The sequence below is a fragment of the Mixophyes fleayi genome, chromosome 4 (assembly GCF_038048845.1).
Source record: "Mixophyes fleayi isolate aMixFle1 chromosome 4, aMixFle1.hap1, whole genome shotgun sequence".
NCBI classification, from domain to species: domain Eukaryota; kingdom Metazoa; phylum Chordata; class Amphibia; order Anura; family Limnodynastidae; genus Mixophyes; species Mixophyes fleayi.
The window spans coordinates 20538220-20565888 of record NC_134405.1 but is presented as its reverse complement, the minus strand read 5'-3'; the positions used below and the strand labels follow the sequence as shown (position 1 = coordinate 20565888).

The 27669-nt window shown below is 41.8% G+C and overlaps 1 protein-coding gene across 1 annotated transcript; it reads right to left on the bottom strand.

Annotated features, from left to right (window-relative positions):
* Positions 1-211: 211 nt before the first annotated feature.
* LOC142151110 (protein mono-ADP-ribosyltransferase TIPARP-like) lies at positions 212-19932 on the bottom strand. The gene is made up of 6 exons (XM_075206441.1): positions 19887-19932; positions 18058-18497; positions 17764-17926; positions 12884-13053; positions 11083-11337; positions 212-1676 (listed from the first exon to the last, which is right to left on the bottom strand). The coding sequence occupies exons 2-6, from the start codon at positions 18492-18494 to the stop codon at positions 1229-1231; spliced, it is 1473 nt and encodes a 490-aa protein (XP_075062542.1). The 5' UTR covers positions 18495-18497; positions 19887-19932; the 3' UTR covers positions 212-1228.
* Positions 19933-27669: the final 7737 nt, after the last annotated feature.

Sequence of the window (27669 nt, the reverse complement as noted above, 5' to 3'; positions counted from 1 at the left end):
GTATTTGTGCAGCTCTATGACGTAAAAGTCATGTGAAAAAGAAATTAGACACTCTTTTCAAATCAATGTTTTTACATATCAGGACATAATTAACAATCATCTAGTCCTCACCAAGTCTTAAGATTTGATAAACCTAATCTTGTGACAAAAAAAACCCAAGTGCTTTCTTTAACTTTGCATTTATTGAAGAAACTTATGCAAACATACCAACAGTAAATATAAAGTAACAACAAACAGTATTATTTCTTCTTTGTCTTTCTTATATAAAACAGGGAAGGGGTGAGGAAGGGAGTAGCGTTTAAGGATACAGGTACTGAACTGCACAACATTTCACATATATTATCTGCTTTGTCCTGTGTTGAAAGGCAGGAATGCTGCCAATGTGGGGAGAGAATTCCCATAAAGCGTGAAACGCGTCGCTTTGTTATACTACACTACCCAGACACTAACCTCCTCACTTTGCAGGATAATCCTTCTCTCCGCTCACTACATACATCGTTGAGGAAGAATGGCACCAACCCCTACCTAACTACTGGGAGTTAGTGCATTAGAAAAGGCACTGGGTGAATGTTAGAAATTATTCACATTACTACATCCCTGCTACTTGTTGGCATCTGGACTATGCTAGTGCGATCCTTTGGAAAAACTTTACTATTGCGTGGTATCCACAAAGAGATTATACTGTGTTAATACCCATTTCTTCTTTGGAACACATTGCATCTACCTATTGCTAGCAAACCATGGGTGTACAGAGTATCATTTAACTTCAAGGACACAAATACGAAACCTGATGATTTGTTCATCTTACATGCATAAAGCAGATTTTGTTTCAACAGTGTCCTCGTTACATTATCATCTGTTTAATAATTTCTGTCACTTATAACTATGTGAATTATAACACTGTTTTAATTGACTTATTAAGTATGTGTTATACATAACTACTGGTATCTCCGTTATCTGGATCAACATACACTTCTTTTCTTATTACAATCCGATTACTCTGTTTGGCCATTTATATATTGTGCCTTGGGGATCATTCCTTTAGTAATACAAAATTTTGTTTGTATGATCCCCACCCTGACCCCCAACCGCCCATGGCTGCAATATTTTGCCAGGGGAATTTGGCTCCCTATCACACCCGAACCGCACCACACTGCAGAATTGTTTGACTGTCATTGTATCTGCTCTATTCATAGAACGGCAATAAGAGTAAAAATAGGGGTCTCTATTACAGTACAACCTCATCCGATATCTTCTGATATCTGATGATAAAGTACGGGTAGAACTGGTCATTGTCGAACACAATAAATATGTCGGGGTTTTCGGTTTTGTTCACACAAGAGTCATAGAGGAGGCTTGCAGGGTCCTCGGGATTTATAGATGGAGGACGGACGAAAGAGGATTTGCCCAATGATGGACGTCCCACCAGCACCTTGGCGAGAAACATGAAGTGGTAACCATCGGAGGTGGCAGGAGAATATCTATGAGCATAGCTGGCATCTGTAGCGAAGTAGCAACCTTTACCGTAGACTGCCCCATTCTTGCCAGCCACACGTGGATCAAAGTTCTGTTTACAAATGGCTTCTAGTACGGTGGTGTTTGTGCCATGGAAAAGATATCGTTCCAAACATCCTTTATCTATGTTACCACTACTTTCAGCCATATAAGTCCTCTTCCTGTAAGACACAACCATAAATGACACTAATTAAACACAGTAATATGACCGCTAGTAGAAACTTACTTCAGTATACTAGCACATGTAAACCCTAATTAGGGTTCTACTATTCAGCATTGTTAAAATATATTTCTCCCAACTTTCAAATTGTTCATGTTTCCTCTTCTAATAATAACGCCAGACTCTGTATTATATGCTCTTAATAATAGTCCATTGTTACCTACTCTTCTTTGTTCGTCCTTATAATATAAACTTCAGTCTGTATTACCTCTCCCTATAATAAGAACTCCAGTCTGGATATTTTATTATTAAAGGGAGGGATAATACACAGTCTGTGTATGACCTCGCCATGTAATAATGCCCAGCCTGTGTATTACATCTCCCTATAATAAAACTTATGCAGTCTGTGTATTACCTGTCCTTATAATAATCACATATCCAGTCGGTGTATTACCTCTCACATTATAATGACAGGCTATGTGCTCTCCTGGTAAAAGTGCCAGCTTTTCTGAAGGGAGATCGAGAGTGACAAATTATGAACCTCAAGGGAGCTAAGTCTCAAACCGTATTCTAGACCTTCCTGCAAAAATAACAGTAAACAGTAATAACAGTAAATATACCAACTGAAAAGAAGAGGTAGGGAAAACATTCTTCTCCCACCAGAAAATATAATTCTTCCACACCCTGTGAGAATTCTTGGCCGAAACTAACTTTCTAGCCTTGAGCATTGTCCCGACCACACGGTCACTTAGCGTTAAGGATCGTGACCTCAGCCACACTGTTAAAGGCAGCCATGCTAAATAAACCTTGATCATGAAACGGTTATGGATTTAACAGGTGTAGTCTTAAAGGAAGACACCATGCATGGCCTGCTGCCATGTTGAGAAAGTCTTTGGACTATGATCTTCTTGGCCAGTTTGGTACAACTAGAATCACTTGAACACCCACTATCTTCTTTAGAACCGGAGGAAGCATTGCTATTGGAGGGAACAGGTAAATCAGATAAAACTTCCAAGGGACCAAGATGATGTCTACCATAAAAACCTTTGGATGTCTTGTCCTTGTCTCTTAATGTATAAGTGCTCCACCTTGTGGTTCAACAGAGATGCCATCATGTCGAAATCTGGCTGAGCCCATTTTCCACAATCTGTTGAAAAACTTCTGGAAGAATGGAAGTAGGACATGCCTGCTGAAAAATCTGCTTCCCTGTTTTTCACATCTGGAATGAACACAGCCAAGAAAGTTACAACATTCCGTTGGCATTATTTTGCTGATTTCCCTCATGGCAAGGGAGCTCTTGGTGCCTCTCTGATGGTTGAGGTATGTCACTGCTGTGACATTGTCTGACTGAATTTTTATGGCCTTTCCTCCAAACAGACACTGTCCTGGTACAGCACATTTATTTGGAGATTTGATGCCTCCAGAGTCTAAAAAGACCCTGAAAATGGCACTGAAGAGTTACAGACCCCCAGCCCAAAAAGCAGGTGTCTGTTGTCACGATTGTCCAATCCCAAAAGGTGAAGGGGCAATGCCTGTTTAGGTTGTCCACCTTCAGCCTCAACAGGGATGAACAGGGACTGACACACCTTTGGGGACAGCCTGAAAAATTGCTTGGTCAAATGATGGTGTTCCATTTTGATAAGAGTTTGAACTGGAACTCGATCGATTGGAACTGTGCAAAGGTCGAGACCATGTTCCTTAAGACCTATATGCAATAAAGAATAGACATCTGTCTGTGAGCCATCAGAAAATTTACTATTCCCAGTATATAAAGAATTTAGTCTTCTGGGAAGAACACCATCTGCTTTCGAGCATCAAGCAGCAGCCCTAGGAAAAAAAAATCCGCTGGGCAGATATTAGGTTGGATTTTTGGTTCTGTATGATCCACTCATGGGATTCTAAGGTCTGGGCCAAATCTTGCACATGGGCCTGAAGAAAGGTTGGGGATCCCCCACCTTGATCATCAGATCGTCCATGCTGTTTAGGACAGACCTCAAGGACTCCATCTTCAACCTGCCCATCCAAAGTTTGGTGTTTAATCTCTTTAGGTTCAAAATGGGTTGAAAAGCTCCATCTGGTTTCTTGACTAAGATGTGATTTCAGAGAATCCAAATCCTTTCTGCTCTTTCGGAACTATAATGACTATGTCACACAGCAGGCTCTCAGGTCCTGTCACTTACCTCTCCGCTCTCTTTCCAAGCTGCGGTCCTCTGGCTCTGCTGGTTTCAGATCTCTCTGCAAGATGCTGCCCAGTCTGTTTTCACTCCAGAGATCCCTCCAGAATCAGGGTATGGGCTGCTATCTTGGATTTGGTCACATGATTCCTTCTAATCAATCAGGGGATAGCAGCCTCCACTACATGTTTCCCTCCAAAACCAGTTCCTGGGATCTTGGTTCCAGCATTATCAGTTCCATTCCGGTTCAGTCATCCAGCAATCCGGTTCCGTTTTAGTTACAGTATCCAGCATTCCAGTTCTAGCATTCCGGTTCCATTCCAGGATCAGCATTCCAGTTCCTGTCTGGTCTCCTCTGCAAGTCTATCACCACCTGTGCCAGTCCTTCCATTTACATGCAAAGGAACATAATCAGGCCAACCAGCTTTGTGTACGTAGTCAACAGCCTCACTCCAGTCTTGGTACGGACAGATCCTCAGGCATAGATATATATCGCAACAGGGAAACCTAGCTACTCCTTAGAATCTCATTGTTGCATAATCTCACTCTACCTTTAAGACATAATTAAACTTGTAGATTCCCAGGAAAGGTGCACCCACACATGTGAATCACTCAGTAACCATAGAGAGGAGAAAATAGAAATGTGCCTATCGGGGCACACAGGTCTGTTTTCTATAAAACATATTTATAAACTTTATTGGTATGGATTAAAATCAAGTTAATGTTATTCAAATTGTTAAAATAAAATAAGAGATATTAGCGCAATATTAAAAAAGGAAATATGAATTTAAATATGAATTTAAACTTGTGACTGGTGTTAATATACTGTTAAGATAGTAGCAATCATCTGCTAGTGCGCACCACTTTGGCTAGTACTGAAATAATTAGTACCTTCCCATATCGCATCTTTAAAGAGCCAGGCAGAACCACTTCAGTATCCTTAGACATTCTACGCCTTCAACAAGGCTCATGTGATCCAATACCTGGTTTAGTTCCAAATATTAGCTTCTGAGTTGAAGTGGAATGATGAGGCCCTGATCGCAGCCTTTGGAGTGGCTAGTCCGATAATAATTAAGGATGAGCTATCTACTCGTGATCTGCCTTCTACACTTGCTGAACTAATTTCCCTGTGTCCTATAGTTGATTTACGCTTTCGGGAACGTGCCCTGGAGAAAAGAAGGGTTAAAAGTTCTAAGCGGCATCACCAACTTCTGTCCCGGCAGTCCTCACCGCCAAACAATGAGCCCATGCCAAGCTCTAGTTTAACCAATGAGGAGTGTCAGAGACACCGACTGGGGAACTTATGCCTTTACTGTGCAGCTCCGGGACACTTACTTGATTTCTGTCTCGAGCGTCCGGGAAACTCCCACTCCTAGCCGGTGATAGAGAAGCTAGCTCAGCAAATCAAGAACCTCTTAGCTCCTCTTGATTCGGGTGCCACTGGAAACATCATTATTGCCACAGCGGTTCAAGAATTGCGGTTACCCTTAGAGCCATTACCTCAACCTTTCTACATCACGGCAGTGGATGTAAGTCACATCTCAAATAGCATTATCACCTACTAAACTCATCCTCTAAAGATTAGAGTGGGGGTTCTGCACTCAGAATTACTTAAGCTTCTTATCATTCCCAAAGCTTCACATTCCTTAGTCCTAGGTTTACCTTGGCTCCGGTTACATAACCCCCAGATTGATTTGACTACATCTCAGTTTACATTGTGGGGTATATCTTGTAAGGACTCTTGCCTCCAGCGTGTTATACCACTTCGGACCACAGTCTCCTCTTGCCAAGAGCTTCCATCCTTACCTAATAGGGACTTCTCTGATGTCTTCACTAAAGCTGGTGCTGACTCCTTACCACCACCTAGAGAGTGGGATTGTCCTATAGATTTGATACCATGGAAAACACCTCCTAGGGGGCGTACTTACCGCTCTCTCTCCCTGAGAATAAGTCAATGTCTGAATTTATCTAGGAGAACTTTGACAAGAGGTTTACCCATCCATCTTCCTCCCCGGCCGGAGCAGGTTTCTTTTTTGTGAAGAAAAAAGATGGCGGTCTCCTCCCCTGCTTTGATGATAAAGGTTTGAAAGATATTACCTTTAAAGTTCGTTATCCTTCGCCTTATCACGGAACTGTTTGATCGTGATCAGAGTTGCCATTTTTTTTTATTACTGGCTCCCCTTCCCCTACAGAATCCTCTTCAAGCTCCTCACTCTTACATACAAGGCCCTCGCCAACTCCACTGCACCCTACATCTCCACCCTCCTCTCTATTCATGCTCCATCCCGTCCCCTCCGATCTGCCAATGACCGTCGCCTCTCTTCCCCCCTTATCACCTCCTCCCATGCGCGTATCCAAGACTTCGCCCGCGCTGCCCCCCTCCACTGGAACAAGCTCCCTCCCTCCATCAGAACTTGCCCTAATCTGTCCAGTTTCAAACGGGCTTTAAAACCCCACCTTTTTCTTAAAGCCTTTCAGTCTCACACTTAACTTCCTACCTTTTCTTCTGCCTCTTCCCCCTCACTCCCCTTCCCTCATAGTTATCCTCCGTTCCTCCTTCTCTCCCTCCCTCCCACGTGTCTCTCTGTCTGTCTACCCCGCCCCTTAAATTGTACGCTCCTTTGAGCAGGGTCATCTCTCCTTCTGTCTCCACCACTTTTAACTCTGCTCTCCAGCTATCAGCCCTCCTCCTCGAGGACCCTCTTCCCCCCCCCCCATCCCCTCTCGCTCCCTCCTCTCCCTCTGGGAGTTTCCCTGTCACCCGTGCCCTCCCTTCTGGGCTCCGTCATATGCGGACTCTCCCCTCCCCCTACCGTTGAGCTCATTGAGTTACTGTGATTATTGTTTACTGTACTGTGCTGTCTCACCTTGTATTGTAATTTTGTTTGTCCCTGTACAGCGCCACGGACACCTAGTGGCGCCCTATAAATAAAAATTAATAATAATAATAATTTTTACCAAACTAGATTTGAGAGGGGCGTACAATTTAATTCAAATTCGTGAAGACAAATGGAAGACTGCCTTTAATACTCGTGATGGGCACTACGAGTAGCTTGTTATGCCATTCGGATTGAGTAATGTATTCCAGAATTATGTTAATGAAATTGTCTTGTTCTGAACTTGGACGACATTCTTATCTTCTCCGATAATCTTGAAACACCTCGTGCCCATGTTAAAGAGGTCTTTTCAAGACTCCATACCAACCAGCTCATTTGTAAATTAGAGAAATGCACCTTCCAAGTACCATCAATCTCCTTTTCAGGTTACATTATTTCTGATACTGAATTACAGATGGACCCAGAGAAGCTCAAGTCGATTCTCAACTGGCCTATTCCAACCACACTCAAGGCAGTTCAGCGCTTTCTGGGTTTTGCGAACTATTACAGGAAATACATTAAAAATTTCTCCACTCATGTGACTCCCATTAAGCTGGCTTTGGAGGAATGGAGACATTTGTTGAAAGGTGCCAAATATCCCATCTCTGTCATCACAGATCATAAAAACCTTCTGTATCTAAAGTCAGCCCAGTGTCTCAATCCTAGACAAGCTAGATGGGCCTTGTTGTTTTCCAGGCTTGTCTTCAACATTTCCGAATGGCCAGGATCTCAGAATTTTAAGGCCGATGCCCTTTCTCCTTCAATGGTTCAAGATGAGGATCATTGCTCACCCAAAAAAGTCCCATCATTGATCCTGTGTCCTGTGTCTATCACCAATATTGTTCCTACCCCGCCTCTGGGAAAAATTTTCGTAGCTCCAGCACTCCGCAAGAAAATGCTTCAATGGGCTCATGCCTCCCAATTCTCTGGACATTCTGGAGTTCAAAAGACTCTCAAATTTGTCCAAAGGTTCTATTAATGGCCTACTCTCAAGCAGAACATTTTAGAATTCATAGCTTCCTGTTCCAGGTGTGCCCAACATAAAATATCTTGTCACAAACCTGCCGTCCAATTTCAACTATTGTCTATTCCTCACCAACCACAGACTCATCTGTCTATGGACTTTTACCTCTGATGAAATCACCCTCAGGTGAAGAAACGCGCCAGGTTGAAAGAAGATAGACTAGGCCATTTGATACTCTGCCTTTGTGATCGTGTTTGAGTTATTGGTTGCCCTAATAGAAGGCTTGGACACTGGAGATTATAGACACTTGCCGTCAGTTCTATTCTACAGACGCCAAATTCGGCGATTTCACAGCTTTGGGAGACAAGAGTTTCAGTTTACATCTCCGGAGCGGAACACCTACTTTGCTGTTTTATATTGGCTCCACGGAGTTCCCTTACCCACTCGTACATCATGCACTTCCAGACCATTATACGGGACAATCCATCGGACCAGGTCTGTATTGTGCTAACCGCAGTTTGCGGTGAGTGGAATAGTGCTTTTTCAAGGGACTTTATCTTGTGAAATGATGGTCAGTGTATTTATCCCAATGTGCGCCTGTCTGTGAAGAGTTTGCATGCTATATTCACTGAAGTGGACATTAGTTTATCAGCGATGGATTTTTATATCCGCTATTATTGGCGTTTCCACACGGTTTCACCTATCCACTCTGGTTTTGCAATATATTGACATATTGGAGAATATATTGTCCATGTTTTTGGTACATTGGAATATCATCTTTAGCTCATTTTTCTACGATCACGTATTTATATTATAGCATTTTCAAATAATGTCTATTACTATGTATGCTGCAGTGTGCTAATGTGATACCTATTGATTATAGAATTTTTATTACACTGGCCAGTGTTTGTTTCATGTTATGATACAGTTTTATGAATAAATTGTTTTTAATCTCACGGATCAAGTAGTGAGTGTGTGTGTTCCAGTGGTCAGCGCTGTAATTTGTGCTCTTTTGACTGTTTCCATTTTTGAGATCTCATTGATCTCTACAGCTGCAGGCCCTGTTTTCACGCACATTCTGCATTTAATTATATTATCTCTGTGCGCCAGATTGGATGTATTTTTTGTTCATCTGTCTATGGACTTCATTACTGATCTACCAGTATATAATGGGTTCAACACCATCTGGGTTGTAGTTGACAGGTTTCCAAGATGGACCATTCTATCCTCTCCCTGGACTACCCTCCATTCCAAAACTGGCTCAATTGTTTATTCAGGAGATTTTCAGAATCCTTGGCTTGCATTCAGAAATAATCTCCGATCATGAGGTCTAGTTTGTGGCCAATTTCTGGCGGTCTTTACGTTCAGCTCTCCAAGTGAAGCTCAAGTTTTTGTCTGCCTATCACCCCCAAACAAATGACCAAACTGAAAGGGTGAACCAGGACTTTTCTTTGCATATTTGTCTCATTATCACAAGACAACTGAAAAGAACTTTTACCCTAGGCAGATTTCTCCCACAATAATCAATACAACTCCTCCTCTGGGTCTACTCCCTTTTTCATGGTCTATGGTCTTCATCCTAGAATACCTGAGTTCCAGCCTCTTCCTTCTGCCATTGTACCTGCTGCCGATGATACTTTACGCCAGTTCATTAAAATATGAGAAAGTCAGTTCTTCCCTGTTAAAGACTTCCTCCAATTACAAAAAAATTGCTGATCGCAAACGTCAAGCAATACCCAGTCTCAAACCAAGGGATCTGGCTTTCCACTTGCACCCCGAGGCTTAAGATACCTTCCATAAAGTTTGCCCCTCACTACATTGCTCCCATATAGTGAGTCATCAAACCAGAAGCTTACAAACTCAAACTTCCTCCATATCTACAAATCCCAAACTCCTTCAACATATCTTTGTTGAAGCCTTTGGTCTTGAATAGGTTTCATTCTGCCTAAGACTACTAAAGTCCAAACTCAACGAGGAGTTGAGTATGAAGTGGAAAGGGTTCTCGATGCATGGATTTGTGATGGTTATCTTCAGTATATTATCGATTGGAGGGGTTACAGCCCAGAAGAACGAGCCTGGATTAAAGCAACTCATGTATATGATTCATACTTGGTCCGTATCTCCCATGCAAAATTCCCTTTAAAGGGAATTTTTTTGTACTGTCGCACACCAGGCTCTCAGGTCCTGTCACTTACCTCACCGTTGTCTTTCCAAGCTGTCCCTGCAGTCCTCAGTCTCTGCTAGTTTCAGATCTCTCTGCAAGATGATGTCCAGTCTGTCTCCACTCCAGAGATCCCTCCACGATCAGGGTATGAGCGCTGCCATCTTGGATTCTGTCTCATGATTCTTCCAAGCCAATCAGGGGATAGCAGCCTCCACTCCAGGTTTCCCTTCAGCTGCCAGTTCATACAGTGCAGTCTGCATTCCAGCTCCAGTCTGGTGCAAGCATTCCGGTTCCATTCGGGTTCCATCATCCAGCATTGCAGTTCAGTTCCGATTCAGTCATCCAGCATTCTGGTTCTATTTCGGGTTCAGCAATTCAGTTCCTGTCTGGTCTTCTCTGCTAGTTTATCACCACCTGTTCCTGTCCTTTCACCTACATGCAAAGGATCATAATCAGGCCACCCAGCTTTGTGTACGTAGTCAGCAGCCTCCCTCCAGAGACACAACCCAGTCTGGATATGGACAGATCCTCAGGCATGACAGACTACTCCTGCGGAAATTAAAGACTGAATGGCTTCCTGCAAGGCAAAATGTTTTGGCTTCAGTGGTAAAAATCGACATGGGTGGAAACATAGAAGATTGAAAATTTCTACCATTCCTCTCACCCAGACGTCTGAGATGAAAATGAATCACAGATTCCGGAATAGAGGCTCTCACCACAGGTGTTTCCAGGTGGGCAGAGTACTAGCTATGTCACCTTTTAACTAAGGGTTTGGAAGCTGGTCACTTAGCTGACCAAGACTTTTTCCATCTCTATTGCATTTCATGACAAGCGGAGGACTGTCCCCTGGAAAGCTAACTCCTTGCTTCACCAGTGGAATGAAAGGACCAAAACCTGATACCCTTAGGTCTAGGAACATTACCGGGCAGAGCAGAGTGGGGACAGATCGGGAAGCTATAGTGGCACTACTGGTCTCCTACTCAACTGTTTGTAGAATAACATACCCAGTCTGTGTATTACCACTGCTTACAACAACATATCCAGTCTGTGTATTGGCTTTCTTGCACTATCCACTTACACGATGGCTTCACTGCCAGTAATGGCTGATCATTTTGGAGCATGTTGGGAAATACAATCAGATGATGAGACCACACACAGGCACGTAATGGGCCACCACATTCACAGGTCATTATCTAGATTATCTCCTTTAACCTTTATATTATTCTCACCTGTAGTATTTCTCCCACTGGAAATAGTTCTGGACTCTGAAGATCTGATCAATGGTATAATGGAGTTCTGGCATTGTCTTGTGAAAGTGAATGTATACTTGAGAGTACTCACTGTCCACACATATCAGTGGCTCGCCCTCATAATTGAGTGACGTGTCAGTTATAAGCCAAGTCTTGGGGTACATCCTTCCAGTAGTGTTAGACCGTGCAGTTGAATTTGGCAAGCAGACAGAGGCCAGACAATTAGAGAGATGCCTAAAACAGCCAAAAAGAAGCCACTTAATCACAGTTGCTGTCAGGTATAGTCTCTAGCATTTGTAAGTAATTTCAGGGGCATTTTGCCGCTGAGCAGGATGTCTTCAGTACGGTCTACATACACATTCAAGGACTGCATTGAAAAAAAAAATAGGAAATGGCAATACAAAAACTTCTACAGGAAAGACAGAAGGCAGCTGAGACAGACTGGGGCACAGGAGGAACACTACATCGGTAGACTCATAGCAAACATTTGGGGTGGTGTAGCGATGCAGTCTGTCCTCAAGCAGCCCTTGGTGTGTTTCAGCTTCACTGCACTTACTCTGAGATGATGGTTGGTGCAGGCAAGTGGAGATGTGGGGATGGGGGCTTTGGGAGCTAAGGGAACTACAGCAGCTCCAGGTCTTACCTCACCTCTAGGCCCTCCGGGCCCGCTGCTATAGCTTGAGATTTGCTACTGGACTGTAGAGGACATTGAAATAATAATCCCCTGTTTCCTAGGATTAAACCTGTTATCAGGGCCAATTAAGGAACATAAAGAAATGTTCAGTCCTAGTCTAAGGCTATTCTTCTTTCCTCAAGGTCATCAGACAAAAAGAAACTAGGCTTATGTCCCCAGTGAATGGAGCCTTGGTAAATGGCCTTTTCCTAGAAAGCTCATAACATATGTGAATATAACAGATTCAGGCCTATTTAGGAATCACTAAACTGTAAAACCACACCTGAAATTTTCTGAAGTTACGTGCCTTCTTTAGCGCATTTGAGCTTACGGAAAGCACACGTATGTGCAGGAGAAGGTAGCTGCATTTTAGGGCGTACAAAAGTTTGCATGAGCTAATGGGAGGAGCTGGGCAGATTGGGGCATTCCCCGCTTTGCCGGACAGCACACAGATATTCTTTCCCCACAGACTTGAGATCAGGTCTCATAAATACTCTTAGTGCAGTTGTTTAAACTGTTACACTAGTACAATAAACTCTACTTTTTACCGGTTTTCTGTTTATATATAGAAAAATAATTCAGAGTTCCATGGCCATATAAAAAGCCCAGGGCTACAGGATGAGTGGCTCTATACCCAGCACTTTTATTTATAACATTATTTCTTATAATACACAAGTTTCCCTAACTCACTCAGATATTATTTAGAGGAATTTTACATATAAATATCACTTGTGTATGTTAATGATGAATAATAAACAAATTACAGAGCCAGATAAATGTGGTATCCTTCAAAAATCTCTTTATTTACATCTATGGAAAGCCGCACTAGATTTTAATGACATAGCCTTAAGTTATTGGAATTTCTATTGCTTCAATATTTACAACCACATCTATACCTAAAATCTTCATCCCCTATATAGAAATGTAGGACTGTGTATATGCAAGATAGCATGACATACATGAAAACATACATTGTTGGATGCGGGTAGTACATTTTGGGAAATGGATTTCTCCATATGATGTGTAACCCCATAAATGTTTGTAACACTTTTTGGAATCATGTCTACTCCCCCCCCCCCCCCACCACCACCACCACCACCCTCTTACCAGGTCGGAGATCTGAAGACAGGTCGTTTTCTCATCCTTCTCTTGGTTCCAGTACTAAGGTTCATTTGTTCCATGTTCGTCAGATGTAGAGAATATGTGAAGCTTAAACTCTTACAGAACACCTCTTCACAATTGTCCCTCAGACCATTCTCTATACACTTCGTAAATGTCTGCAAGAGACAGATAGGAAAAAATTAGTCCCAGTGAAAGTATGGAGCAAGACCTGATGTACGGAGAGGGGCTCTTAAAAATGTGACCTCTGCCTCGTTATGTAATTTCACTAATCTCTGCAAACTGTTTTCCCTCTTCAATCCTCCATAACAGGCATTACAATGGGAGATTGCTTTTCCAGTTTAGATAGAGACTGGTTAAACCATGCCACCTTGGATGGTAAATAAGTCATCTTCTCCTCTTCCCCAATGTCTTTTCTTGTCTCTAGTAATAGGTAAAGCGGGTAGTGTTTTGTTTTTTTTCCTGCTTTCCCCTGGCTCCCAGTGACGCACCTTTCCAATGGTGTAAGCGGAGGAATAAATGAAAAAATGTGCTGAGAGTTGTCACTAACCCTAATCACAAATGTAACACTAATACAGATATCAAAAGATATATACAAAAAATATTTTATTAATATTTCACAACAAAAACTTAATGCAAACAACAAATTTCCACTCTTAAATATATATATATATATATTAGAATAATACCAACATAATGTGTGTCAGGCGCCGTCCCTGTGCTTTCGCCACCGCACAGGGACGGGTGCCTGCTTCCTACGACGCAGTCACGTCTGATTGCTTGGGAACCAGACGCTGTAACTCCGGCCGCCTGGAGGACTATGTGGCGTATGCGGGTCCCATTGCAAGGCAACGGGATGCTATTCCTGGGCCTGGCGGCGGTGGATCACATCACTGCCGCCGGTAATTACGTTGGCCTCCCTCTATTTAGAGACTGCTCTGGCACCACTAGGGTGCCAGAGTATTGGGTCCCCCTGCTCCAGCATTGGTTGTATTGTTCACCTGCTTCCTGTTGTCTCCTGTGTATGACCTCGGCTTCCACCTGACCTGCTCTTGTTTATCTCTCCTGGCTTGAAATATCTTTATATTCATATACATTTGGATTACCTTCCAGTTGGTGGGTGTTGAAAGGGATATCCTCTGTTAATTATCTAGTACCAGCTAACACGATTATACATATAGCTTTACCGTTGATATTTTGTCTCTTTACGGTACATGAGCCACAATATATGCACACTGATATGTCTACACATGTTTATATTTTAACTATTTTATATATGTTTTGCATACATGAGTATCAGTATCATAATAAATGTATGGGCATCTTATGCGCAAGTCTGCTTTTCTTAAATTCTTTGTATGTAAACAGAAGGTCTGCACTACCTCTATTGAGTTGCTGCATTTGATGCCTGGTATTTCTGAGTTGTTTAATAACCTATAAGCGCCAGAGTTTGCAGAGTATATTTTGTAATAGATACCCTGACAATTCAATGGACATTTCGCTTGGGTTATGTCTTTCTTCCATTTCCAATCACTCTCATGCTAAATACAATCCGGAAAGACAAACAGAAGTGACAGCAATTCTTACATTTTGACTTCACTGTCTGTGATTTCCTGTAGACTGTTAAGATGCTCTGAGAGCAACCTTTGCTTTTATCTCTTAGGCCAGATGTACTACACCAAAGTCCTGTTCTTAATCCAAATCCAGGTCATCTTAAAGGGCATGGAGGTTGAGTGGGAACGGTACAGACAAATGGGAGTATCAACAAAGGTCTTGCTTTATCTATAGTTAAAATACAAAAATCTGCTTTGAGTGTATTCATAGATACCAAGTTAGCCTCAGAAGATTTACTTATTAATTTTTACCCAGCAGTGAAGAGAATCCATCTTTTTATCAGATCCTTTGTGGCTCCATGGGACTTCAATTTAGTTCTCAACATCCTGATGTCTGACACTTTTGAACCACTGCATAAAGTTTCTTTGAAAAGGATGACACTAACACTGGTGTTCTTCATGGCAAAGATTGAGAATTACAAGCATTGTGGTGCAATAAAACCTTTTCTGAATGTCACTCTCATAAAGTGGTGCTTAGAGCCAATCCAGTTTCTGCCTAAAGTACTATTCACACTTCACATTAATCAAGATGTTGTTGTTAACGCTATGCTCCATCTCTTGATTGCCCGCATTTTCCCAAGTAGTCTATTGTAGGAGAAAGTGGGGCAGGATGCCTAGCAAACGATACGCGATACTGGGCATGTGTAAACAGGTCAAAGCAGGAACTTCAGCTTCATGACGTTAATTCAGTTAGTGACTGAGAGCGGACCGGACGCAGCACTTGCCAGCTGTGTACAAAAATTACCAGTAGAAGCACCCAAAAAGTTATTAGAGTGACTGGAGGCTCTCACTATAACATTAGGAGAGCTGTGCCCACAACAGTGATATTATCCTGCACGGACGTGCAGAGATACAGAGACACAGTGTATTAAACAACCTGCACCATGCCTTGCATATATGTATATTGCCATATACAAGTACAACTGTGAGTATCTGCATAAATCTGTTTCTTGCCAAATTCAAATAAAACAGCAACCTGGTTAAGTTAAAAGAGTTTGTGGCTTCACATCCACTTAACACCAATGACATCTTTCACAAACATCAAGACGTATAACCAATAGTTGTACTGTAATTTTTTTTGACCACAACCTTTGAAAAAGGAAGAAAACTCTTAACTAGGTGAGAGCAATTTCCATCTACTTGCCCAAGACAAAGTACTTCAGAAACAGAACAACTTTGTGTGATTCTGTCTGGGCCTCTGAAAGGGCAATCCCCTTCTAAACAAGCCATTTTCACATGGATCAGAGAAGTAATTTACAGGCATACAAGAAATATTGGTATAAGGTGCCACAGAAACTGATGGCCCACTCTATACGAGCAGTGGCAACTTCTTGGGCTAGAAAGTTTGAGGATTCTGTGGCAAAGAAGCTTTGAAAGGCATCTGGATGGATCCCCATCCATACCGTCGCTAGACATTATCCTCAGGATGTCTTATCCTCCTCCAATTCTCAGTTTAGAAGACATGTACTCCATTCAGCCATTAAATAAATTCATGATTTTGATGATGATGCATGTGGTAGTTTTTGCTTTTTGTGGCCTTCCTTACAGTATTGCTTGGGTACATCCAACTGTAATGGCTGCCATGGAGGACTAAAGAGTAAATTGTGAATTACGCTTACTGTTAATTTCTTTTCCTTTAAATACTCCATGGCAGACCAGTTTCCCACTCATGCTTGTAATGTTATGTTTGTTTTTCAGAAGGAAGTTTGGGCAGTCCCTCAAAGACTCAAAGATATAAGGGAAAAGTAGCTGCCTTCCATACCATCCAAGGGGCAGTTTTTTACCTGTCTCTACATGTTGCAATGGCAACCATGGAGTATTCAAGAAAAATAATTAACAGTAAATACAGTTTGCATTTTTTTACATTGCCACACAAAACCCTTTAATTAGCAAGGAACGTCCTCAAGTGCGTTACCTCTTCCCTAAGGCCTGGGCAGGTGTCTGTTCCACTGCAAAATAGATTTAACTTGCTCCGCAAATCCATTCACTAATATTATTATATTTTACAGTAGGGAAGCATTATTCCCATATGTGATTATGTATTTTTGTTTAAACATTATATTATTTCAAATAATATATTTGATTGCAAAACAATGGGACCCAGCGCCTGAGACATAGAAGAGCTGTTAGGGTAATTTACTAATTAAGTGAAAACCCTTCACTAGAACAGTTAAAGCTGACTAATAGGTTTACATGTTTCACTATACATTTGTTAAGAAAAAAGACCTCTTCTGTTTGTCTGATATATCATCTGTGCAATTACTACTGCAACCATATGTAGGATCATATCTGCATTTCTGTAGTTGCTATGTTTAGCATCCAGCATTGCTTCAACTCTCTGCAAGCATCATCTGTGCAATTACTGCTGCAAGCATGCAGTTAATCATTCAGCAAACTTCTGATTGGCTTTGCTGGCTTTTACAAACCGCTTCCTGTTACCAGGGTAGTTCCTACTTGACCTAGTGTGCCTTGTATTCCGACCTGTTCTGCTGTTAAATTCTAATCCGGGTTGTCCTAATGATTCTGTCTTCTCCTGTTTTTGACCTTGGCTTTTTAAATGGATTTGCTCTCATATCTCTACCTGCCCTGACCTCTGGCTTGTTTACAGGATCTGCTGTCTTCTCCTGCATTCTGACCTCGGCTTCTTAAATGGATTTGCTCTCATATCTCTACCTGCCCTAACCACTGGCTTGATTAAAAGAAACTGCTGATTTCTCCTGCTCCTGACCTAGGCCTGTCTGTTACTCTGCATTAACCCTTTCCTGTCTGGCTCTGAGTTCTGCTATTTACATCCTAGTTGCTCACTACCTGCTACAGTGTGCTGTGTACCCCCGGGCAAGTGCCAGATAATCCCGCATTAACCCCTGCCTGTCTGGCTCTGCCAATAACATTGCTCACTACCTCCTACAATGTTCTGCCCACTCCATCAGACAAGTTCTAGATCAACAACTACTACTACCCAAGCTTAAGTCCTAGGGACAACCGAGTAGATGATAACAAGTTCCTCTGAAAGGGGACTGCTAAAGTTGAACATCTAGGAAAGTGGTTCTAGCAGTTGAGGATCTCACACTCCTCTGCCCTTCACAACACTTACATCTTTTTACTTATAATAATTCATGATAAGAAGCGAGATTATTTAGTGCAGTGAGGCTCTCACAATATGCAGAATATCTTATACTCCCATATATAGCGGGATATTTATAAACAAGTGAAAATAAAAAAAAACTTAAAGCTGTAGATTTCTTCCTTTCTTACCGGTGAATATTGCTTCCACACATTATCTTCTTCATAGTAGTACTTGTAGGTTGTATGGAACTGTACAATGGAACAGCTGGAGGTGCAGAGACGGCGGACACGATCATACAATTTGCTTTTGAGGACAGTCATACAAGTGAGGTCAATCAGGATCTTGGAATGCCTTGTAAAGAGAGAAGCACTGTGTAGGTGATTTATGTGAAAAAAGGTAAAGGAACTTATTTACATGACTTTAGGAAGAAGCGACTGTCAGAGAAATAATAGGATTTCACTAATAATTCTTCCTGCACTTACTTGTGTTTTACAGTGACTTTTTCCATAGCAGGGTCGCTGAACAGCCTCTCCAGGATTTGCTGAGTCTTTTTTTTCATGCTATACCATGCATTTGAACATTTATACCTGAGCTGCCATGCATATGGTAAAACTGTGTGATGTTGTGGACAAGAAACATACTGAGGACACTTCCCAACCAAGAAATTTGAGCAGATGTCTATATCATCCTCCTGATGTATATGATACGTGGGTTTCAAGTTAAAAAAGGTTGCTAGTTCTATTTCACGTGATAATTTTTGTGTTTGCTGGACCACAACAGCAGAACTGAATTCCACGGGTCTAGTCCAATTCCCAGATTCCAGTGCCTGTAGAGCAATTTCTTCTCGTGTAGGTTTTAAGCCCTTAATCTCGCTTGACCTGACGCATAACTTCTTACGGGGCTGACTAACTGCTGCCATGTCCTGCAGGACACATAAACAGAAATACAATAAAACATTGACACTGTATTACTTAGAGCTCCTAGTACTTTGTCCCTGGACATCAATGTGACACTAACTTTTCCTAATCACCAAAGTCTCCTTTCCTTAATGGACAATAAATACACTTTAACCTAATCCAATTAGTTCTAATCTAGGAACATCCGTCTTGATTCAGTTGGACCACTTCCCAAAACTCAAAGCAGTCCGAGTACAGTCAGAAAGGGACCCTTATGGTCGTTTGTGAGCAGTCACTTCCCAACATGCATTTCAATCAGATTATTATTGGGTATTCTTCTTATTTTTGTGACACACATACTGCAATATCTGTCCAGTTGCCAGACATCATCAATTTCATATAGTAGGAATCCCATGGCACAAGACGAAATATAGTGTGCATGAACTTAGTACGTGCTCATCTCAATGATATTAAAGCCTGGACAAGTCCGTTGACAGATGTGATGGAAAGATGGACAAAATTGTTTTGTGCATGTAATCATCTTCAGATTTCATTAAGGCAAAGCACCAAACATATGGATCGTTTTTCAAAGTGACTACTCATCTATGTGGTCAAATTAAAATTACTTTTTTTTTATATGAATATTTCTTTAGCTGCCTGAACACTACAAACAAGAAAATAGTTGTATGACACGACGGGCTTATTTTGCCACCATGCTAGGGCGCTGGATTTACAGATGTGTCTTGGAGTTCGTTTTGCCGTCAGTAATGTCTACTGATGCCAATTGGTCACCAGACACTTACCGACTGCTCTCAGTTGTAGGGGAATAGTCTCTACCACCGCCAGGCTGCTCACTTCTGGGTGGTGTTTGTGGCAGCTGGAGCTCCTCTTTGCTTGCAGGATGTAATTTAGAACCCCTGTCCCTTGAACCAGTAAGTTGATTCACTTATCTTGCATGTGAATCTGCCTGTGGACCATGTTTTAACATTGTACTTAGTGGTATGGGGGGGTGGAGTGCTTCCGCCCCTGTTCATTCACTGTCGGGGGGGGGAAGACTAAGACATCTCGCCACTGCTGCAGTCCTTGCACAGGACCACCAGGGAAGGGGAACCATTCAGCACAAAAGCACCCGATTACGTGGAGGAGTGGTGGAATGCTACTCAATTCACCCTGAACCACATTGGACCACCAGGGTGGGTATTAAATACATTTTAGACATCCCTCAATATATTGCTTTTATTTAGGTAATACAGTTTAAACATTATACATCAGCATAGTATATCAATCACCACATTTATATTTAGTACACAAGGCACTGTACCAGATTACCTTAAGTTAAAACCTGTACTGCAGCAGGTGAGGTTGTAGGAGAAGGGTCATCTGGACACAATTTCAAAAAAAAATACTTCTCTCACCTTATGGATTCCTGCTGGTATGTTTATCCTCCCAAGATTATGCACCCTCAGCTGATGGAATCTTATAAAGATCAAAAAGCTACAAAAGAGACTGCAGTCAGTTGAGTTGCTGTGATTTCATTGGTTTGCCCACTGTGTAGTCCCCAAATCTACGCAATACAATTCTGCATAGCAATTCTGATGTATGGTTGCTTCCGACAACCAGTAGTTGGGGAAGTCTTAATGCGTTGTATGCTCCCCTGTAACTAATGGATAATGATCACTTTGGTCAAATCAAGACAGCTACTGTTCCCAAATTTGACCAATGGGAACCTTCAATCTTACCTGGATGCAGGAATGAGAGAAATGGAAGACTGTGTCTACCACCTCATTATTATGATTTCCTTGTGATAACAATTGACATAGGCAATACTCCTCACTCATAGTGTTCCAAATCTTCACTAACAAAATCTTTAGCATTATACAGTAGTATGGACAAATTCTAAGCTAATTTTTCTTACCTCGCTACCCACTCCCAACACTTGAAATATACTGAAATCTATGCTAAAAAGTAATCTCTTGCAATCCACTTATATCCCAGCCCATAGACTTCAAAGTAACGCACATGAAGTCATGCAGAAAACACACCCGAAGCACACTGCAAAACGCTTATTTTTTTGTACCAGTGTCCCTCGATGGCTCACCCAGTAAACTTTAACATGCCCTCCTCCTTTCCGCTCACTTGGAGCCACCTCTGCAAACTAAAAGTGCACTTATATGTTCAAAGAAGTGCACTTCTAAATCTTTAGAGCCGCACTGTGTAAAAGTATAAACTTTCAAAGTCCAACCACCGTTTTCTTTCAGTACCACCACTTTAAATTATTTTTTCCCTAAATAATTCTTGGTATAGCCTTATTTATAACTTTGATTAATTATGAGAGGGTGGAGAGATTCTTTTTTATTACACGTGGCATTTTAGTGTCTGTGAAATGTTTAATTACATTGCCCGGAGTGCTCCTAGAAATGCACTTCCAAGGAGAAGCACAAGACACAGGTGCAAAACATTAACGGGTAAATGTATTAACCTGCGATTGTAGAAAATCGCCAATATTCAGAGAGTTTGCCGGCCAAATTTAAAATGGCAATGTGTTTAAAACTAAAACAGGAAAAGCAGGAATATTCTGGCAAGGAAGAGAGGAACAGGCAAGGCTTATATAGGAAGTCAGAGGGTAGAGCTAGTACATGCTGTCCAGCAGCCAGAATAGCTTGGTCACAAGACTCCAGAAGCAGAAGTTCTGGCTTTGTATCCTGACAGTTGCAAGAAAAAAAAAAGTATTTACTTGTATATGTTGAGTCAGATGCATCTCCAGCTAAAAACCAGTAGCATCTGTTACGATCATCATCATTTATTTCATCATCATCATCACCATTTATTTATATAGTGCCACTGATTCCACAGCGCTGTACAGAGAACTAATTCACATCAGTCCCCTGCTCCATTGGAGCTTACAGTCTAAATTCCCTAACATACACACACACACACGGGTCAAATTTTGATAGCAGCCAATTAACCTACTAGTATATTTTGGCAGTGTGGGAGGAAACCAGAGCACCCGGAGGAAACCCACGCAAACACAGGGAGAACATACAAACACCACACAGATAAGGCCATGGTCGGGAATTGAACTCATGACCCCACATCGCCACCGTGTTGCCAATCTATTTGCAAAGTGCCACAAATTCCGCAACGTCTGACAGTCATCAAACAAATCACACAAATGCAAAATAAACGAGAGAGAGAGAGAGAGAGATGATCTTGACAGCTTACAGTGTAGAAGGAGGAGAAAGTAGAGACATTAGAAGCTAATTGGAGAGGTAGAGTGAGTAGTCTAGGCAAGGATATGGTGGTGAGGTGGGATTTCAACGAGTACTTGAAAGGTTGGGGGAGAGTCTGGTCAGGAGAAGCAGTGAATTTCATAAGTTGGGAGCAGCATGGGAGGAGTCTTGGAGGTGGGAGTGAGATGTGGTTATTACACATGAGAGAGGGAGATTAATTGATGCTGCAAGGGGTGGTAAGAGAGAAGATGGGATATTAGAGGAATGAGAGTAGCTGAATCACGGTACAGGGCAGAGGAAGTTGGTAGTAAATTAAGGAGAAAGCTAAGCTGGAGTGACAGAGGGAGTAATTGGTAACCGGGAGTATGAATGAGAAAGTGTAAAGGTTATTACGGTATTGTGGTGAAAAAATAATGAACACTTATGAGAGGTAAGTAACAAGTGTGGTTTGTAGGTGAAAAACAAACAGCAGCAAAGTAAGAGGTACAATATCATTGTGATAAAGCAGTTGTAACAAGCATTGATTGCAAACAGTTCAGTAGAGAGTGTCCAGGACATGCAGGATAACTGAAGCTCATAGAATAGTGTTCAATGTTGTCCTCCTGTTTTCAGGTGATGGGGTGGAGGACACTATAAATGCCCTGACTCCATCTTGGCACTCACACACTATGGGGCACCTCTTTCAAATTCTGTGGTCCCTTAGTAGTTATTGTCTGGAGATCACCAAACAATAAACACCCTACATTATAAATCTAATGCCAATGTGGGGGTTTATTAGGATAAGGGACATGTATTCTCACTGTAAATTCCTCAATAAACATAGGACAAACTATATACTTTACACAACTTATATTACCTCCTATGTAACTAAGTAAAACAATCAAATATATTCTAATGAACATACACTATATGGACAAAAGTATTTGGCCACACCTGTTAATTATTGAATTGAGGTGTTTCAACCAGACCCGTTGCCAGAGGTGTGTAAAATCAAGCACATAGCCATGCAGTCTCCATTTGCAAATATTTGTGATACAAAATGGGTCGTGGGACTTCAAGCGTGGTACTGTGATAAGATGCTACCTTTGCAATAAGACGGTTCGTGAAATTTCACTCCTGCTGGATATTCCACAGTCAACTGTAAGTGATATTATTAAAAAGTGGAAGCGTTTAGGAACAACAGCAACCAGACACGAAGCAGAAGACCACGTAAAGTCACAGAGCAGGGTCAATGACTGCTAAGGCGCATGAAAAGTCATCAATGCTCTGCTGATTCCATAGCTGAAGAGTTCTGAACTTCCACTGGCATTAATGTAAGCACAAAAACTGTGCAGCGGGAGCTTAATGGAATGGATTTCCATGTTCGAGCAGCTGCATGCAAGCCTCACATCACCAAGACCAATGACAAGCGTCGGATGTAGTAGTATAAAGCACACCGACACTGGACTGTGGAGCAGTGGAAACGTGTTCTGTGGTGTGACGAATCAGATGGGAGATTCTGTGTTTCACGGATGCCGGGAGAATGTTAACTGTCTAACTGCATTATGCCAAGTGTGAAGTTTGGTGAAGGAGGGATAATGGTATGGGACAGTTTTTCAGGGTTTGGCCTAGGCCCCTTTTCTCCAGTGAAGGGCAATCTTAATGCTTCAGCATACCTGTTATGATTCCTAGTGCATTCACTAAGCAGCAACAGAAGTATGAAACCAAATGTCTTTATTCAGGCAAAATATAGGACAAGGATTCTGTTCTGAGAATATGCAGATTTCGGAAACAGGATTAACAGGTGTACTCCAAACACAGTTATGAACAGGTGTGATTAATTGCAGGAAATGTCCACAGAAATAACAGGTTCCACAGAATGCAAATACAGTTATAATGCAGGGATAAGAATGGTGAGTTACCCAATGCCAGGATGCAAGAGTCTGGCCAGGGAAGCAAACAGAGGAGTACAGTCCAATGACCAGGGAGACACAAGCAGCAGCCAGGTATACACAATGAACTGCACAGAGCACAGCTTGAGGCAGGTATTTCAAGCTGTGGGACAGGTGCAGTTCTAATCAGGCATCAGGCAAGGAGATTTAACTCCTACAGGCATGGTGAATATTTCAGGAACAGAACAGCAGCACCTCTGGAGGATTTGAGGTACTGCTGCTAAATATATAGAATAGGCAGAGTCGTAACAATAGCAAGTCATTTTGGACAATGCTATGCTTCCAACTTTGTGGCCACAGTTAGAGGAGGTCCTTTTCTATTCCAACATGATGTAACCCAGTGCACAAAGCAAGGACTACATGATGTAGTCATCAAACCATGAAAACATGGTTTGATGAGTTTGGTGTGGATGAACTTGACTGGCCCGCAAAGAGTCCTGACCTCAACCTCAATGAACATCTTTAGGATGAACTGGAATGGAGATTGAGAGCCAGGCCTTCTCGTCCAACATCACTTCCGGACCTCATAAATGCTCTACAGAATGAATGGGCCCAAATTCCCACAGAAACACTCCATCTTGTGGAAAGCATTACAAGAAGAGTGGAAGCTGTTGTCTCTGCAAAAGGGGGACCTACTATTAAAGTATATGTATTTGAATACAATATCATTACAGTCCCTGTTGGTGTAATGGTCAAGTGTCCGAATACTTTTGTCCATATAGTGTACATTATAAAACACTATTGGACTTTAGGCTATATGTGTCTCTAATTTCACTCTATTTATTATGAGTTCTCTGTGAATAACCTTTGCTGTCACCAATTACATTTCTTTGGAAACTATGTTAATGATTTTTGCTATTGTAGTTAAAATCTCTCTGAAATGTAGTCTTCTCAGGTAAATGTTCAACTGGCAAAGAATTGGTTGTAATGTTGGTAACTATAGGTGAGCTCTATGTGAGTTTTGTGCAAGTACCATTTATCTGTTTTAATGAGTAGAGGTGGCTGTGGCTGGATCACGTAGAAATATTTTATTACAGAAATTATTTCAATTAGTGGCGCAGGCGCCAATTTATGTAATTGCAAATGTACTGATTTTTGATACTGTGTTATATTTCTGTATCAGAAATGTACTGATGCTTGACACAATAGGCAAATGTTGGAGGAAATTTGATTTGTAACTTCTGAGACAGTATGTCATGATTTGGTTTTGTAACGTTTCTATAGGAAATCCTCATTAATTAGACCTTTTTCATGTGAAGTGGCAAACACTTGTTTTAGCCTAAATGCACGGCAAGAGGTTGTTACCTTCCTTTCATGTGTAGTTTTCATCCTGTATCTTAGAACCTGTCTGAATAATGCAACCAACAAGTTTTAGGATATAACAAAATAGTGTAAATAGTGTTAACTTTACATTGCATTTAAAAATCGAAGTTAAAAGAACATCTCATATCCTGATGTTAATCTTTGAATGAAATATTTCATACTTCTTGGGCCTGGTTGGAAAAGTGGGCTGGTTTACCCCATGTCAGGCTGTGTCCAAAACTGTATAAAAACGAGCACTCTCTTACCATGAAATGCATTATACCATCTGTACTTCTGGAGATCACTAGTACCATAAACTAATGTATGTAACTGTCCTTATTAGGACTACTTGAGCTAATAAAACATCACTGCTTCAAGATCCTGTTTTGACGCCTACTTACCTGCGACAATTACTGTGACCTACAGATTAGACCAATGTAATCCGCTATCCGGCTGTTCTGAGGTTGGGACCCAACATTCCAGTACCAACGCTCTGCCCGCTACCTTGCAGCTCTGGCCAGTGTGATAGGACAGGGGGAACCATCCACAGCAACCCTAATCTAAAGGAAGAGGTCAGAGGTGCCCATCAAGGGGGTACACCGACAGCGAAAGTTACTCAGAAGGAACCGGTTCTAGGCACCTGTGTAAGGGCCTAGTGGTGACAGCAGACTTCTCCTACTGTGACAGAAGGGGTGCGATTTGGGATAAAGAAAGGGGACGGTGGCAAGGTAAACCCAGCCAGTCCCCAACAACAACGGAGAGGGTGGCATAGGAGGTCCAACCTGTCACAAAGCTCAACAGCCTCTTTTATCTCTTGAACGAGGTAAACAAACTGGCAACCTGTAAGTCTGCCAACGGATCTCAAGGTTCCCCGTGCTACTCAACATAAAGGTTGTGTCCCATTTCAAAATACACCCATAGTCAACAAGCAACGGATCTTGAGGGCAGCACGATGGCTTAGTGGTTAGCACTTCTGTCTCACAGCGCTGGGGTCATGAGTTTGATTCCTGAACAGGGCCTTATCTGTGTGAAGTTTGTATGTTCTCCCCTTATTTGCGTGGGTTTCCTCTGGGTGCTCCGGTTTCCTCCCACACTCCAAATAAATTCTAGTAGGTTAATTGGCTGCTGACAAAATTAACCCTAGTCTGTGTGTATGCGTTAGGGAATTTAGACTGTAAGCTCCAATGGGGACAGGGACTGATGTGAATGCCAAACATTAACTGTACAGCACTGTGGAATTGGTGACGCTATATAAACAAATGGTTATGATGATAATTTATAGTAAACAGAAAGGTGTCCTACCTTTGACACCAATCAGAAGATCAAGAAGCCCAGAAAGAGAGTCTGTGGCACCTGTAAAAGAGAAGTTCACCCCAAAACGCAGCCACCCTCCAGCCATATGGGCAAGTATAGGTGGCCTGTATCCATGACCTGCTATCTAATACCGATGAAAACCCATTGACACATATAAACAGGGGTAAACCCCATAAAGGACCAAATCATACTTGCATCTCTGCCGGTTCTGCAACTATTGCTGGTGCTTCACTTGTACTGAAACCATCAGACCTCTTCTGGCCTATGCCATTTTAATAGAAAATATCTGAGGCACCAATTTACAGAAGAAGAGTAAGATATCAGTGGAGGCATTCTCAGTCACTGTAATCAACTCCACATAATATCCACCAGTCTATGACCTGGTGCTTAAGCTGCAGTTTTGTGGGCCTAGAAATCAGCATCAGAATAAATAACCCAGCATACCTCTGTGAACTGTATATTCCCCATAGAACATTGAAAGAGGGATGTTCATCCCAGTCATTACTTTGCTGATAACAGAGTGACTTCTCTTCATCACCAACAACACTAACTACAGATAACCGATCGAACTCTGATTTGTATTTCTGTGCTTTTCCCATAAAAGGGGGGCTCGCGTGTGGTCCTATTTTAATATTTCAGTGCTGAATAACACTACCTTAAGGGTAACCTCAGTGCACTGTAGACCGAAATACAATGGGATACAAGGAATACTACTGGAAGCTGTCCGTGACTCCTACAACACCACATCAAGAGGGGTGGCCATCCTGCTAAAGAGAAGAATATAAACAATCTATACCCAGAGCGACGATACATAATTATTGATGTGACACTGTGATAGGATGGACTGCCTGTTGCTGCTGGGAACCGGCTGAGCTCACTTTGCCACCGTTCCCTTTCGTTATCCCAAATGCGCCCTCTAACCGCAGTAGGAGTGGCTTACAAATACTGCCAACACTGGACTCCTTACCGGCATCAGGAACCAATGTAGAAATCCTGCATCTTGTTTTAGACAAAGAGGAAATCTAACAGCAAGTCTAATTAAACCTTCCTGTACCTGCAGGTGTTGGACCCTCATACATCAAAAAGTCTAATTAACATGAGATTACCATGGGTCCTTCCTTTCTACAGACAGTTGCAGAATACACATTTCCTAACTTATGAATTCCCAAAGAAAAGTTTTTTTAAAAAAAAAACAAGTCATTTCCCTACACCAAAATACACAAAAGTCTTCCTCAACAAATGCTTATTGCATCAGGTATATACCTCAGAAATAATGCATTTCCTTTAGCAAAGTTAAAACAAAAACGAATTTCCTCCCCTAGTCTTAGAAATAAAGCTATTTACTTAACCAAAATACTCACAATATCAAAAATAACTACATTTGAAATTATATAAATAAGCGTCCTGCACTATTTCCTTTA

Excerpts from the sequence above, each read along its gene's own strand:
- LOC142151110 (XM_075206441.1), bottom strand. The coding sequence starts at position 18,494 with ATGGCAGCAGTTAGTCAGCCCCGTAAGAAGTTATGCGTCAGGTCAAGC. Across the intron at positions 17,927-18,057 it reads AAAGTCACTGTAAAACACAA|GCATTCCAAGATCCTGATTG; the intron begins GTAAGTGCAGGA and ends TCTCTTTACAAG. Across the intron at positions 1,677-11,082 it reads CAGTGGGAGAAATACTACAG|GAAGAGGACTTATATGGCTG; the intron begins GTGAGAATAATA and ends TGTGTCTTACAG.